At 43.4% G+C, this 16,796-nt stretch overlaps 1 protein-coding gene across 1 annotated transcript in view; it reads right to left on the reverse strand.

Moving 5' to 3' along the window:
• Positions 1 to 966: 966 nt before the first annotated feature.
• Positions 967 to 16,796, reverse strand: part of lhfpl3 (LHFPL tetraspan subfamily member 3) — a 60,716-nt gene continuing 44,886 nt past the window's right edge. The window contains exons 2-4 of the mRNA XM_026146889.1: positions 11,346 to 11,576; positions 9,325 to 9,382; positions 967 to 2,077 (exon numbers count right to left, since the gene is read on the reverse strand). Of these exons, the coding sequence (XP_026002674.1) occupies positions 9,360 to 9,382; positions 11,346 to 11,576 (254 nt within the window). The 3' untranslated portion in view covers positions 967 to 2,077; positions 9,325 to 9,359. The remainder of the gene's footprint in view (positions 2,078 to 9,324; positions 9,383 to 11,345; positions 11,577 to 16,796) is intronic.

The raw sequence follows: 16,796 nt of genomic DNA on the forward strand, positions 1-16,796 counted from the left end.
GAATAAGTGCTAGTGCTTGGTCAACAGGTGTCAAGAACAGTAAGTAAATACTTACCTCAGGTCACATAATGTCAGGGGGTCACAGAAACAGGTGTAGCACTTGTTAGCAAGCCTGGCACAGAGTATGGGCAAGTTTCCAGCAAACAGCATCTCTAAAAGTCCCTTATGAATCACTTATGCAGTTGTGATCAGACAATTGCAAATACCATCATGGGCATGAATGTCATGGTAATTTGGGGTTTTTAATGATTTACTTGAACTGCTCTTTTGTGACACTGGAAAGATTGTGCATCATACATCTTTAATTTCTTATCTGGCCATGAAACCGTTCTCCAGACAGCATTTGGCTTGCCCGTGTGAACATCTGCAAATTTCAGTCAAGGTTGAAGTTTCTGATTTTGGAGCAGGGGCTTCCTTCTTGGTCAGGATGCTTTCAGTCCATAAGGATATAGAACCTCCTTCACTGTGCACACTGATGCTAGTGTTCCAGCAGTTTCCAGTTCATTGCAGTCTTGAGCCTTGTTGCTTCCTGAGCATCCTAACCAGTTCATCTGAGGGTGACAGTTTGCATATTTTTCTGGACTTGAAATGATGATCCTCCAGCTGTTTAAGCTTCCTGAATGACCAAAGCTACGACCAACCCAGTTGAAAATGTGTGCACTAGGCTTAAAAGCCAGGTCTGTGCCTGTTTATGTTTTAGAGAAAATCCAAAACTATGTTAAACTTGGGGATCCAGTTCTTTCTTTTTTTTTTGGACATTCATGCCCAAGATGACTGTACGTAAACTTCTGACCAAAACTGTAAGTTATTTGTTAAACCCAATGGGTGTAGAAAAACAGATATGTGTAAGTTACGTTTTTCAGACGGGTATAAGTAGTTCGGCCTTCTGAGTAGGCCAAACCGGTAGCCTACCAACCTGAAGGCAACTAACCTCAGCACCAAAACAAAAACACATAACCTGTTAAGTTCTTTTGCTCTTTCCATTAACACATTTATTGTAAGTTAGACTCATTTCTTCCTTTCGTTCTTTTCTTGTTGTGAGACAGCGAAGGATGACAGGAAACAAAAATAAGAAAGATACAACAATACAAAACCTATCCACAGTTCGAGTCCAGCACTTACTCCCTTTTTAGTTCCTCACAATACTGCCAGATTACAAGATACTCTATGGCACATACTGTTAATGGTACAATAAAATGACATTTCAAAATGTACAATTTAAAGTTAAGACAAAGCACAGGGACACAATCAACATACAGCTATACACAGATTATAGACTTTATATAACCAATGTTTTCGCCCTTTTAGTACTCTTATATTTTACTCTGTTTTTGCACAGTCCTCACCAGTAAAAACTTCTAATTACTACCATTTGATTCTATCACATCAAACATTTAATTATAAGAAAACAGCTGTGTTCTTCCTGCTCGCTTATCCAGCCTGTCATTCTCTCCAGTCCCTCACATCTCTGCAGACAATGCTCGTGTTTAAATTAAAAGGTCAAACTGTGTCGAAGCTGGAGTCCTTTGCAGGAAGTTTGTTGACGTGATAAGAAAGAAGATCTGACAGCCTTGACCTCAAGTCTGTTAAGACCTTATTTGTGTCGGTCAAAGTCTTGTTAATGCGTTCTGATTTAATTCGATTTGAGTGGATGCCACTCTGTGGTATTTGTCCAAACTGTGTCCTGGAGCTGATGTGCCATGTCTTTCACACTTTGTTTAATTTGATTTTTCAGCTGAACCTCTGCACTCCTGCAATCCTCGCCTCCAGAACAGCTCAGGTGTGATGATGAACCTACCAAGACAGGCAAAGTCTTTTAAAGTATTTATCCTGCAAAAATTAGCAGTTTGAGATGCAACTGAGGACTATTTTACAGAAAGAGCTTCCAGGGAGGACAAAAGGTCTCCTAGTCTCCATAATGAGGTTGTGTGGCTTCTTCCAGACTTCCTCCTGTCCTTCTTCTTCTTTGATGTTGATTCTCCACTCATCAGTTCTGCATCCAAGCTCCAAGGTTGACTAGGAGAGGAAAGCTGGATCCTGAAGTGACTTTACATCTAGGTGGTAAGACCTGCAGACACTGAGAAAAATAATGTAGAATCAGCTGACATTAACATAATTTGGAACCATGATGATCTTTAGCTTCCAATATTAAATGCCTTGTGGTGACTGTTGCTATGGTTTCGAGATACATAAATAAAATTGAATAAAATCTTTGTCTTTAAATCCAAGAGTAGGTCTTGTGCGCACATCATCTATTTATTATAAAAAATAATTTAAGCACATGATGTGATAATGCAAGAAAAATAATTGGCAACTGCTTGTAAACACAACAATTAAACTTGGCTCTTTCTCATCAGAAGCAGTGGGTAAGAAAGCTGGAGGGTAAATGACAGGAGGGGTTGTGATTACTAATTTTATTTGTTTATTTCGTACTGGTTGGTTTCCACTTAAGAACCATGTGGGAAGATTTGGGTGAATTCAGCCAATTCTCATGTTATAACATTATTCTGGGCTCTGCTTTACATGTATGTGTGTAGACTGTGAGTTTGTGGTGTCCAAGCCCTTAATATCCATTTTGCATCAGGGTGTGCTTTACCAAATTTCTACCCAGTGAACGTGCTGTGTCCTTCCGCTTCTCAGTTAGATCCACCTCTCGCTTGTGAAGTATGGTTGCAAAAACTGCCAAAATGGTGGCAGTAAAAAACATAATGCAAGTAAAGTGAATGCTTAATGTTATTGTGGCCTCTCAGCTCTGGTGTTCATATCATGACAGAGAAGATAAAAACAAAAGGAGAGAATGGAGCAACAGTTATGTGAAACGGAGGTTGGAGAACAGGGTTCATGTGAGTCTATACATCTCATTTTAGGAAAATCTGCTTTAAACTGATGTACAAAATAGTTTTTTTAAAATTATGTATGTAAAATACATTAAATCTTATCAATAGTTCATATATTCATCAGATTATGAGACCATATCTTCCCCCTGTGAGTGAGCTTATAATGGGTCAGCTACAAATTACAGAATAAGTCCTCTCCGTGAATCGCTACCTTATCGTGGTGGAGGGGTTTGTGTGTCCCAGGGATCCCAGGGGCTATGTTGTCTGGGGGCTTTTGACCCCTAGTAGGGTCTTCCATGGCAAATTGGTTCTGGGTGAGGGACCAGACAAAGAGCGATTCAGAAGACCCTTATGAAGAAAACATCGAGGGAACAGTTTACCCTGCCTGGGATAGGGTTACCGGGGCCCCGCCCTGGAGCCAGGCCATAGTCCATGGGGCCCGGCCGGGCACAGCCCGAAGAGGGGACATGGGCCCATCTTCCCGCAGGCCCACCACCCGCAGGAGGCGCCATAGGGGTTGGGTGCATTGTGTGCTGGGCGACGGCCAGGAGCGGAGGCCTTGGCGGACTGATCCCTGGCTGCCAAGACTGGCAATCGGGACATGGAATGTCACCTCTCTGGTGGGGAAGGAGCCTGAGTTAGTGAGTGAGGTTGAGAGGTACCGGCTAATCATAGTCGGGCTCACCTTTACGCATGGCTTGGGCTCTGGAACCAGTCTCCTGGAGAGGGGCTGGACTCTGTCTCAGTCTGGAGTTGCCCCTGGTGAGAGGCGGCGGGCTGAGGTGGGTATTCTAATATCCCCTTGGCTTGCTGCCGGTACGTTGGAGTTTTTCCCGGTGGATGAGAGGGTTTGTTCCCTGCGCCTTAGGGTGGGGGAGCGGGTCCTGACTGTCATCTGCACTTATGCGCCGAGTGGCAGTTCAGAGTACCCAGCCTTCTTAGAGTCCCTAGGTGGGGTGCTGGAAGGTGCTCCACCTGGAGACTCTGTTGTCCTGCTGGGAGACTTCAATGCTCACGTGGGTAACGACAGCGAGACCTGGAGGGGCGTGATTGGGAGGAACGGCCTCCCTGATCTGAACCCGAGCGGTGTTTTGTTATTGGACTTCTGTGCTAATCACAGTTTGGCCATAACGAACACCTTGTTCGAACATAAGAGTGCCCATAAGTGCACGTGGCACCAGGACGCTCTAGGCCGCAGGTCGATAATCGATTTTGTAATCGTATCAGCAGACCTGCGACCATATGTTCTGGACACTCGGGTAAAGAGAGGGGCTGAGCTGTCAACTGATCACCACCTGGTGGTGAGTTGGATCAGGTGGCGGGGGAGGACGCTGGACAGACCTGGTGCACCTAAACGTGTAGTGAGGGTGTGCTGGGAACGTCTAGCAGAGGCCCCAGTCTGTGAGATCTTCAACGCACACCTCCGGCAGAGCTTCAACAGCATTCTGAGGGAGACTGGGGACATTGAGTCCGATTGGACCATGTTCAGCGTCTCCATTGCCGAAGCTGCTGCATTGAGCTGCGGCCGCAAGGTGGTTGGTGCCTGCCGTGGTGGTAAAACCCGAACCAAATGGTGGACACCAGAGGTGAAGGGAGCCACCAGGCTGAAGAAGGAGTCCTATCGGGCTTGGTTAGACTGTGGGACTCCGGAGGCAGCCAACAGGTATCGACAGGCCAAGTGGAATGCAGCTCGGGCAATGGCTGAAGCAAAAACTCGGGTGTGGGAGGAGTTCGGAGAGGCCATGGAAAAAGACTTTCGGACTGCCTCGAAGAGATTCTGGCAAACCGTCAGGCGTCTCAGGAGGGGAAAGCGGTGCTCTACCTGCACTGTGTATAGTGCTGGCGGAGCGCTGCTGACTTCGACTGAGAAAATTGTCAAGCGGTGGAAGGAATACTTCGAGAACCTCCTTAATCCCACTGACACGTCTTCCGAGGAGGAAGCAGAGTCTGGGGATGAGGGGAATGACCCGACAATTTCCGGAGGCGAGGTCACTGAGGCAGTTAAACAACTCCTTGGTGGTAGAGCTCCTGGTGTGGATGAGGTCTGCCCCGAGTTCCTGAAGGCTCTGGACGTTGTAGGGCTGTTCTGGTTGACTCGCCTCTGCAATGTTGCGTGGAGATCAGGGGCAGTACCTGTGGACTGGCAGACCGGGGTGGTGGTCCCCATCTTTAAGAAGGGGGACCGGAGGGTGTGTTCCAACTACAGGGGGATCACACTCCTCAGCCTCCCTGGGAAAGTCTATGCCAGGGTGCTGGAAAGGAGAGTTCGTCCGCTAGTCGAACCTCGGATACAGGAGGAACAATGCGGTTTTCGTCCTGGTCGCGGAACACTGGACCAGCTCTTTATCCTCTCCAGGATACTTGAGGGTGCATGGGAGTTTGCCCAACCAGTCTACATGTGTTTTGTGGACTTGGAGAAGGCATTCAACCGTGTCCCTCGGGGTGTCCTGTGGGAGGTGTTGCGGGAGTATGGGGTGTCTGGCCCATTGCTATGGGCCATTTGATCCCTATACAACCGTTGCATGAGCTTGGTTTGCATTGCTGGCAATAAGTCGGACTCATTCCCGGTGGGTGATGGGCTCCGCCGGGGCTGCCCTTTGTCACTGATTCTGTTCATAATTTTTATGGACAGGGTTTCTAGGTGCAGCCAAGTGGCGGAGGGCTTTCACTTCGGTGGCCTCAGAATCTCATCTCTGCTTTTCACGGATGATGTTCTGTTGACTTCGGGTGATGGCCTCCAGCTCACACTGTAATGGTTCGCAGCCGAGTGTGAAGCAGCGGGAATGAGGATCAGCACCTCCAAATCTGAGGCCATGGTTCTCAGCTGGAAAAGGGTGGAGTGCCCACTCCGGGTCAGGGATGAGTTCCTGCCCCAAGTGGAGGAGTTCAAGTATCTCGGGGTCTTGTTCGCGAGTGATGGGAGAAGGGAGCCGGAGATCGACAGACGGATTGGTGCTGCGGCTGCAGTAATGCAGACGCTGCACCGGTCCGTCGTGGTGAAGAGGGAGCTGAGTGTAAAAGTGAAGCTCTGAATTTACCGGTCGATCTACGTCCCTACCCACACCTATGGCCACGAGCTGTGGGTAGTGACCGAAAGAACGAGATCGCGGATACAAGCGGGGGAAATGGGCTTCCTCCGAAGGGTGGCTGGCCTCTCCCTTAGAGATAGGGTGAGAAGTTCGGTCATCCGGGAGGGGCTCAGAGTAGAGCCGCTGCTCCTCCACATCGAAAGGAGACAGCTGAGGTGGTTCAGGCATCTGACAAGGATGCCTCCTGGGCACCTCCTGGGTGAGGTGTTCCGGGCATGTCCCACTGGGAGGAGGCCCCGGGGCAGACCCAGGACACGCTGGAGAGATTATATCTCTCGGCTGGCCTGGGAACTCCTTGGTGTTCCCCTGGATAAGCTGAAGGAGGAGGTGGCTGGGGAGAGGGAGGTCTGGGCTTCTCTGCTTAGGCTGCTGCCCCGTGACCCGGCCCCAGATAAAGCGGATGAAGATGGATGGATGGAAGTCAAAATCTTTTCCTAACATAAGATTTGAATTGTAAAAATTTGATTCTTTTTGGCCTTTGAATATTTTAAGGACTCATTTTGCAGTATTTATTTAGACCCTTCATACTTAGATCAAAATTTTTTTTGGGGGGGGGGGGGGGGGGGGGCAAAAAATACCTCAGAAATTGCAACAAACTGTAATCTGTATGTTATTTTTATCTTTATATAAATGCATAATATGCAGTTTAGACTGTATGCACACATAAAGATGCTCAGGTAAATGCCCCATGTTACATACTAAGGTTTAGAGAGCTTCATAAACTTATTACAAGACTTATTCTTATACGAAAGAACAGACAGACTGATTATTTTCAACTGTTTTCTTTCATCTCTATTTTACAGATTTTATGCATGCTTCACATTTTGGTTTAAATAGAAGCTGACGTGACATTGTTAAAACACGCACCATTTCTCATCGTTTCTCTATTGACTTAGATTACTAAATGTGGCTTAACTCACAGTTAGTGTGGCCGTATAGTGGTATGATAAAAAGCGCCTGTGCTCGCCTGCAGTCTGAGAGCGTTGCCTGAGTTTAATTGCTGATTGTCTGCACCTGACAAGGGGTGGATAACAGCATGCCTGAGGTTGGCAAACTCTGGTGTCCTGGATTTAATGTTAATATTTGGCTCATATGCTGCAACATAAAATGGAGACAGACACCAGCATTTTTAGAAATGTTATTTTATGAGTCGAAAAAAAAGTTGATTTTTTAAGATTTTTATAGATAAACACTATAATATACAGTCCTGTACAAAGTCTTGAGTTGCCTCAAAATTGTTGTCATTTTTTAAAAAGTGGTTCTGAGCAATAGTTCTCCAAGCTTTCTGAAGGTCTTTCAAAGTTTTCAGTCCAGTGATTGTACCTGACCATTTTCAGTGGAAAGTCTTTTTTTGTTGTTGGTTGAAACACTCAGCATTGACTTATAAAGAATGAAGAAGCTTCTTCAGTTCAGAACTGAAGAGCTCAGAACTGAAGAAGCTTCTTGGATGAGAGGTGAAAGGTGTTCACTAAACTTGAAGAAGTCCAGTTGTTTTCTTTCCAAGCTCCATATGCATACCAGGATAGAAAAACACACACAATGAAACACTTATTGGCCTCCCCAGAACCCAGACCTACATTGCTGAAGCAGTGTGGGATTATCTGGACAGAAAACAGAAGAAAGGGCAGCCAACATTCCAACAAGAGCTTTGAGTGTCCTTCATAAAGCTTCGAGAGCTACTTAAAGAAATTACAAGAAAGCATGGCTTCAGGCTGCGTTGAAGAAAAAAGGCAGTAACACCAAATATTGACTTTCAAGCTCATTAGAGTTGTACAAACTCCACTTTTGCCTTATATACTCAGTTTCCATGCATGCACATTGTTCAATAAGTTGCTGTAGAACCTAAAGAAGTGACGGGTTGCTCACAATACTGCACATTTCTGAATGGATATATGAGAGGTATACGCCCCATCATCTTATTCAATTAAGAGTGCAAGCTGGGGCACTCTTAACCTAACCAATGCCTATCTTTGAACTCTGTAAGGAAGCTAGAGTACCCATGGGTATGGCCCCAATTGACCAGTAGATTCAAACCAAGGACTTTCTCTATGTGAGGAAACAAAGCTAACTGTCTCACTGTGCTGCCCCAGCAGGAGACATATCGGGGCTAAATACAGGTCAGGCAAGTGTCTGGGCATGCTCCTGATCCAGAAAGACCTTCCATGATCTGGCGCTGTGGGTGTGGGCACAGTCATGGGTAAGGTTTTGCCACAAGAATGGCAGAAGTACAGTTTGAAGTGCCTCATCTCAGCACCTCTATCCAATCACATTTCCACCAAGAACAGTCAGCTCAGAGATGGTGCTCTCATGGATGTACAAGGCTTCAGCAAGAGCCGATGACAGAGTCTTGTACACTGTTCTTTTAGTGCTCTGACACCACTGGCCTGGGAATACAGCACGCTGAATCAGTTCTGAGTTGTACAAGTGAGTTCATTTGTGCTCGTTAAGCAAAATTACCAATCCCATCACTGACTAAAACCAATAAACCAGAACCGAAAACTACTCAGATAATCTGTTTGGGTGTTCTAAGAGATTAAAATTAGATACTGAGCAATGGATTTAAAACAAAAACATAAAACTCACCTCTCTTTTTTCAGTGTACTATATTTCAAATTACTACATATGAGAAGCCAGCATCAGGCATGCCGTTATCCACACCTTAGACAATCAGCAGTTAAACACCAAAAACACCAAACGCTCTCACACAATTACTGTAAGGTAAGTAGGGGTTGCAGAGGGGGGTAATGCGAGAGTTTGAACATAACGTGACAGACTGTCAAAAATATATTATTGCTTTATTATTAATAGATTCTCATTTCTTATTGCTTGTGGCGACGGTGGTGGTGGTGGTTGTAGCTTAAAAAGTAAGACTGCTACCTTTCATGAGCTGCGGCCACTGTTTGCACTTCAATCAACTGCTTTAAACTTTCAGCCGCTTTAAACTTTAAAGCGGCCGATCGAGGAGATTGAGGTGTCTTTAAAGTTTAAAGGCACAGTCAACAGGCGAACTGACTCATGAGGCGAGAGGGACCACAGCCAGAAAATGAAGTCAGTAAATTAACTGAGTAATACAGCAACACATCTGCTGTTTCTAGACAGCTTTCTAACATTAGCCAGTACAGGCTCAAAAAACCCCAAGTTTATTGACTAATTTTATTACTCAGGAATTCAGGTATTGATTTGTAAGAGAGGCAGAATGCTTTAAAATTCATAGTCTCACTTTAATTGCCACGAAAACCTTTATTTCACCTCAATCAGTAAATTAGGCTTTTAGGTTTTAGTGGGCCTAAGAAGGAGAAAAAAGGATGGGATAAAATGTTTTTGTAATGAGGAAAGACATTATTATTTTTATTTGAATGTTTAGAGATTGTTCTTGTGCTCTACAATGACACACTTACCTGTGTGTGTGTTGCTGCAATGGCATCAGCAGACGTTATATGGCATTATTACCGCTCTCTGTGGGGGTGGAAGAAGAAAGGGATGTGAGTGGAAAGTATGAAGAAGTTGTCATAACCAGCAGGCGGCAGTATTGCATAACATTCCTGCCCCTACAGAATCAAACATCATACAATTAGCCCACCTCCCCCTCCTCTGATTTCCTCAGGTTTCAAACTTGGACAGGTGTCACAATCTATCCTCCTGAGTGACAGGATAAGAAAAACATCCCATTTACACTTCATCTGCTGTTTGATGAATCCCCCATTTTCACTTTGGGGATCATATTTCATCTACATTTGCCTCTCTCCCTCTCTCATTGTCCTCCTCGCCTCATTATCCCTCTCCCTCTGTCTTGTCCTCACTCTCCGGTCTCTAGGTTGATAATGGCTTCTTCCTCTCAGTCACTTTGCTTATATGAGCTAACAGGCAACTGTGTCCCGGCTGATAGGGTGGCTGTGATTCATTTAGACAGGCTGGCAGCAAGCTGTGTAAACAGCCATTAGTAATTCATGACTCTGTCCAGCATCCCCAGGCTTCAATTAACCCTTGCTATTGGTGCATTCTTCCATTCAGTTGCCCGTCTTTTTCTTTCTGCCCATCTCCGATTGCTTTTCATCTCTGTCCTCCTTCATCTGCATTCCTGCCTCCTTCCAGCCTCCTCGCGGTTTTAAATCATCCTCTTTGGGTTCGAGCGTAGTTGTCATTGAGCCCAGTCAAAGAAAGAAAAATCTCACTGGTAACAGGAGCAAACAAAACCAGCCGAGCAGGTGGTGTATAACGTCCCGTCTAATGTATGCAAATTAAGAGCTCGTGCATGTGAAATCATGCAAGCAAATAAAAGGCATTTTCTTTATTTAAAGCTGCTGCTGGGATGTGGGGAAACATGATGTCTTTGATGTGAGAAGAAAGGCCAGTTAAGCAGAAAAACACAGCAAAAGTAGTGAGGACTGAAGTCATAGGTTTAATGTCTCCAGGCTTGACAAAACAAACAAAATGCTTTGACTTCACCTGAGACTTTGAATACTTATGAAACATCCCCCAGGCCAGAAGTGGAATAAAATCTTGGTGGGACCTGCTGCTTATTCTCTTAGTCCAGCAGTCAAATTGATTTTTTAATAAGTTCAGTAGCACCTCTTTTGTTTTTCTTTGAAAACAGCCCGGATCTCATTTCAGGTATAATTGCACTGCAGCCGTTATTTGTTTGCTGTATACCCAACTGCCTCAATTACTATAAAATGGGTTTGGAAAGTAATAAAGATATTTATTTATTTATTCTTAGAAATTGCATTTGCAATGACGACACAAATCTGACGAACAACGGGTAATGACTTTCTGCAGGGCTTAGATGTTCAATCACAGGAAAACTTTTCCAGCTTATTTTTGAGCAGGTTGTATAAGTGTGCCTAACAACAAGTGTTTTGATGTGATTGACTGATTCATCTGAACCGAATTACCAGCAGGCTCATATTATCAGCCAATATTACCGATTTGTCAATTTATTGGCCTCTGCATTTATATGAAAATGTAAAAAATAAAGAGACAGGAGATACACCCTTTAACCACGTTATGAGTGTTGATGTTGCATAGTTTATCCACCAGAGGGCACTCTGCAGCTTCCCTGTTTGAATCATTTATTTGAATAAATAACTACACATAGCAAATATTAGAGAAATTTGATTGTGTTTTTGTTTGTCTGAAAGAAAATGTAATCGGCTGACATACTGGAATGTTGGTTTTGGTATCGGTATACACATCGATATCAGTCTTAAAAATTCTACCATACCATAGGTATATATATAATTTATATTGTTAAACCTCTCTGCACCCCTTATCGTCTTTTCAGACACTTCAGGTGTTGCCTAGGCTTAATTGCTAATTGATCACACCTGGTGAGGTGCAGATAACGTAATTTCTTGAAATATTACCATAAAACACCATAAAAACTGCCCCAAAGAGGAAGCGTGTGCAGGTGTCTTCTTACTGTCTCCTAGCAGCTCCTCAGACATCAGACTGTCCTGGCGGTTTCCTAAGACGAAGGCCAGAAAGGAGAGGATGAGAGCATCCAGGATGCCCATGATGGCCAGGATGTAGGCCCAGCGCACCGAGCAGGCGCCTAGTGTGTACTTATCCGTCTGTTCGCCACACATCCTTTTCACCTCGTCGCTGTCCCAGCCATCTGGGTAGATCATGCAGCCCAGAATCAGACACGTACCTGGAGCAGGAGGACACAGTGACAGACAAGTGATATTAGATGTCAGTGTTACACATTGCTGTGTAGTAATACATGTTATTCAGTGTACACTGTGGTCTGAGGAGGTGATGTAGGGCTTTATGCACATTTTAACCTTTAGGTATAGTAAATAAGCTGCATAAACTGACCTTTAAGCTGGGAAATTCAACCAGGATGTCACACTTTTATTTATAATTGGTCAAATTATGAATGTCACTGACTACAATTAATGTAAAACACAGAGCACACACATTCACTTATTGTGCATTCCATGATTTCCAATCAAGTCTGCTTTGAGAAAAAACTCGCTAAACTCCACCACCTTTGTTAAGGAAGAAAATAAACAGCCAAAAAACATATTGGAACAAAATTCCTCTTTAACAATGTGAGAGACTGATAAAGTCACACAGAAACAATCACTTCCAGTTATTGATGCTAAAGGTGGATCTACAGGCTGGTGTACTTAACTGTGACATTTTTTTTTTTCAAAGGTAACCTAAATAGCCGACAAAGCTACTTTGCACAGAAAGGAAGAGGCAGTCACAAAGTGCCTTACAGGATAAAATAAGATACAACAATACAACTGGAAACAAATCCCACAACTTGGAGGCCGCATCTCAAAAACACGATCTTCTTTTGTTGTTAACCTGGACTGAAGTACCTCTAAGAAGCATCGATCAGCTCACTTCATACACCCCGTAGTTAGGTATGGATGTAGGCATTTACTAATTTAGGGAAGCATCTGACCATGAAGAGCTCTGAGAGTGAAAAACCTTAAACCTAATGAGGAGCTGGTGTCAACAGGACAGAATTGGTGTCACATGGGAGGTTTTAGATGACCTGGTGAGCAGTCTCATCTGTAAGCGATCCAGGGATGATTTGCTCAGGCAGAGTAAGAATGAATTCCAGAAAGTTCTGTTTTTCTTCTATATTTAAGGACAGGTAATTGTCTGCCATCAAATTCTTTATCCAATCTTAATGCAGTCATCAAGGACAGAAATGTGGCTGCATTCTGGTATCGCATCCTCTCCTCAGCCAGTGTGGGCTGCCAGTTTATGGTGGACATTCAACTTCAACTTTGTCTATGACCTCACTAGCCTGTAGTTTAGCTTAAAGTCTCTGTGTCACACACAGTTAAGTCCAGCAGCTATTTTTTTTTAACAAAGTGTTTAATGTGAAAGCATTTTGCTATGCAATTCTTCTCAAATATGTCTTATGGGTGTTCTCAGCATTTAAAAAAGGATAACTCACATTTATTTTGGATTAAAGTGGACTGCCTACAAGAATTTGGCATATACGAGTCCTCATGGTGCATTTCTGCATGACAGTGATGCCTTCGTGAGCAAATGATAGGACTGGGTGACCGAAGAATGATTATTATATATATATATTTATAGCCCACAGCAATGTGCTGTTGAAAAGGCTTCATTCCAAGAGCCATCAGCTCTCATCAGGTTGACAGATGAGAATTTTTAAGCCAATGACATTTACATTTGTTTACTTTTTATGTTGTTCTTCTTCCTGTTTGTTGAGCTGAAGAAGAATTCACAATGAATATTTATTCCCTCTTAAAAGGAGACACATCCTCTGGAGTGCAGAGTCACCAAACAAAGTTGGTGAAGGAGGCACGAAGATGCCAGCACATGTCACACGGCACCATGTGGCGACTCGGGCTGCCTTCGTTAGCCGTCTGCTTGCACGGCTGACGTTGACACAGCGAGCTGTTACAGAGTAGAGTCATCTAACAACACTTGGAGTTGTTTTCACAATCGCACGCTCGCACTCACTCTCACACTCGCTCTCACAGTCGGTTGAGGCAGCGAAGTCAACGGTGAGGCTGTGAGGTCTGTAGTAATTGTGACACTGCTGCCAAAAGCTAAGTCAGAGGATCTGGGAGGGTTTGTGTGTGCATGCTTATGCTCATTTGTGTCTCATGGAGAGACAGTTTGGCCTTTTCGGAAAGGCACAAAACCTTCACGAGTAGATTTTTTTATGATGAATGATGAATTTTAATTCCTGTGCAGTTAGGCTGGGAGTCGTAGGGTTTTTCATCATTAAAGAAAACTTTTTAAAAAAAGCTGTCATTTGGGTTGAATCTGACCTTTGCTGGGCTGCATTTAGCACACTGCTGGGCTAAAGATAAAGGGGCAATCCACTGATTTTTATCTATAATTTAGCAGCCTTAGGCAGACGTATCTATGGCTTTATCCCTGATCGTCACTAAAATTTTAAGTGTGAGCCAGTTTTAACAACGGAACTTTAAAAAAAAGGATTAATTGAAATTGTGGTCTGCAATTTTGCACTTTTGTCATCCATTCCTATATTTTCTACCAATGTATCCATATATTTAAATGACTTTAATAATATATTGATTGAATTCCCCTTAGTCCACCTATCAATTTTCCTAACAGCCTAGCCAACAAGCATTGTGGGGGGGCTGAAGTCTATCCCAACTGACATTTGGCAAGAGGCAAGCTATGTTTAAATCTATCTATCCATCACAGGGATAATAGGAAGACACAGATAACTGCTGTCACTCAAATCCACACCTACTGCCAATTTAGAATCGCCAATTATCCTAACATTCATGTCTCTGCACTGGGGGAGGAAGCTGGAGAGAGCCCATGCAGGCACAGGCAGCCACCCAGAACCTTCTTGATATGAACTACATCCACTGCACACCCCAAATCCACATTACTTTATTTCAAATTTATGCTGAAGCCCTCCCTTTAGGGAAATGTGTATAACGTAACACACAAAAACATGTTGAAGCGGGTTTGTTCTCCTTGTGCCTGCAGGGATTTACTAATGAAGTCCAGGAACATGCACGTTAGGTTAATTGGTGCCTGTAAATTGGTGCTGATGTGAGAGTGTGTGATTGTGTGTCTCTCTGTGGTAACTAGTCCAGAGTGTGTCCTGCCTATCGCCATATGACTGCTGGGATAAGCTCCCTATGTCAGATAAGAGGTTAAAAAAGATGGGTGGATGGTCTTTGGTATAAATATTTTATTTTATCATGAAGCTTCAGTGAAGAATTGGGACAGGCTGACAGAGATGATACAGTCCTGTCAGTGTATATTTATTGAAACATTTCAAACTAAATCAAAAAGAGGAAACTATGCCCAGGGGATGATATGAAGGAGCAGATATATTTACGATTTATGATGTTTAGTTATAGGAGTCCAAAGGGGGAAATAAATGCTACAGAAATTAAAATGAGTTAAGGACTAGCAACAAAGCATTTGATTGTTTTACAAAAGAAGGCTCTGGATTAAAAAAAACCATTCTGGTCATCTGGGGCCTGTCTGTGTTTACTTTGCATGTTCTCCCAGTAACTGCATGGCTTCTCCTCCCACAGTCCAAACACAGGCTTGTAAGGTTAACTGGTTGCTCACTTTGGCATTTCATTAACAGAAAAACAAACAACAACAACATAAAAATACATTCACAGAGTCACTTATGTGCAGCTGTGCTTGCACAGTAAGATCCATTAAATTTACATTTAAAAGAACACTGCAAAATACTTTCTAATTAATAAACTTATGCACTGGGTCACCTTTACAGGGCACATAACAAGCTACTTTAAACCACACAGTTAACCTTAATGTAAAATTCTAAACACATTTTGTTTATAATTTTCTTTCTTATCCTGTCAAGATGACTCCACACTGTTTTGAGGTCCGGGCTCTGGGGAGGCCAGTCCATGACTGATGCGTTCCACTGTGTGTTTTCCTATCCAGGTGTGCTTTTACTGCACTGGCAGTGTGTTTGGGATCATTGTCATGCTGAAAAATGAAGCTGTTGTTTCAGATGCTTTCCAGATGGTACTGAATGATTTCATTTTGATTTCTCTTCCCTTACTTAATATTGGGTTTTTGACAGCGACCCTTTCACTGAGACCATTTCTGCTGAGGCTTCAGGGATCAGTAGATGATTGGCTGAAAGGACAGATGCCTGTGTCTGGATTTTTTCCTGTTTCTCAAGGACACGACTTTCCGATAATGTTCATCTGCTGTAGACAGTTTTTTAAGCATGTCACTTCTTCTTTTGTTCTCCACTTATCCAGTTTCCTCAGTTTTTTAAAGGCATATATGACAATTTCCCAGCCAATAGCTCTTTGGGATATTTGGAAACAAAATACAAAGAAATAATGGGTGACTCAAGACTTTTGCACAGGAAAAATGGCTTCAGATTTTCGTTTCTCATCCAGCAGTTCCACATGTTTTCCTGTGATTTTAACAGACTGCTTCCTTAATTGCTTTCTTTTTGTCACGGTGTGCAGATTGCAGATTTTGTCGTTATCTCAGCTGAACTGCAGGAAGAATTAAGAAGTGATCCAACAAATAAAAAGAGGAAGAAAAAACAAGATGACGCTTCAAAACAAAAGACAGCACATGGCTTCCGCATGCTTTTCTCATCCTAGCATCAGGGTCTTGTAAGGGATATTGTTTCTAATGTGAAAGCATTATGCCATTCACTGTCCTCACAAACACAGATGCCTAAACCTGTGTGAGTGTATGCACCAAGTTAGGACACTAATGTGAGCTTGCAGTAGCTTAAAAAGATGGATGATCTCTTGAAATGTCAGAGACTCATGCCTCTCAATCCTGCTCCTTTCCCTTCATCATCTCTAAGCAGTGAACATGAGAAGTTGATGGTACAGTAGTGACATGTGTAGTCTTTGTTATTCAGAGATGAACTACACAACCAGCCTTCCTCCTCACAACAGCAACAGGCTACCGTAATGATAACCAGTATTGATGTAAAAGCACTCTAATCCATTTGTAATGCCTACAATTCCCAGGAGGCAATGAGGGTATTGACTTCCCCCGCTGCCTTCCTGAGTTTGGAGATCAATTTCCTCAGTGTCAGGGAATTAAAGCAGCGTTGTGTTTGTTGGCAATTCATTTCTTTATATTATCTGTATTAGACGCAGCACAAACACAGGAACCTCAGAGTTCTGTCTTTTTCTGCAGGGTGGTTATAAAGCATTCATTAGGTATTTTTTCCTAATGAGCTTCCACTCATTTGGCGTCCGATCGCATTCATTAATATATTCCCCACTCGGCTTGTGATCGTGTCAACACAGAGTTCAGCACGTCATCCAAACAAAGACAGAAAGACAAAGATTCGAATGTGTAAAGAGTGAAATTCACAAGAAAACATTTCATGTTTTTTCTACTGAGGGTGAAAAGGAGATAT

This window comes from Astatotilapia calliptera, chromosome 17, assembly GCF_900246225.1.
Source record: "Astatotilapia calliptera chromosome 17, fAstCal1.2, whole genome shotgun sequence".
Taxonomy (NCBI): Eukaryota; Metazoa; Chordata; class Actinopteri; order Cichliformes; family Cichlidae; genus Astatotilapia; species Astatotilapia calliptera.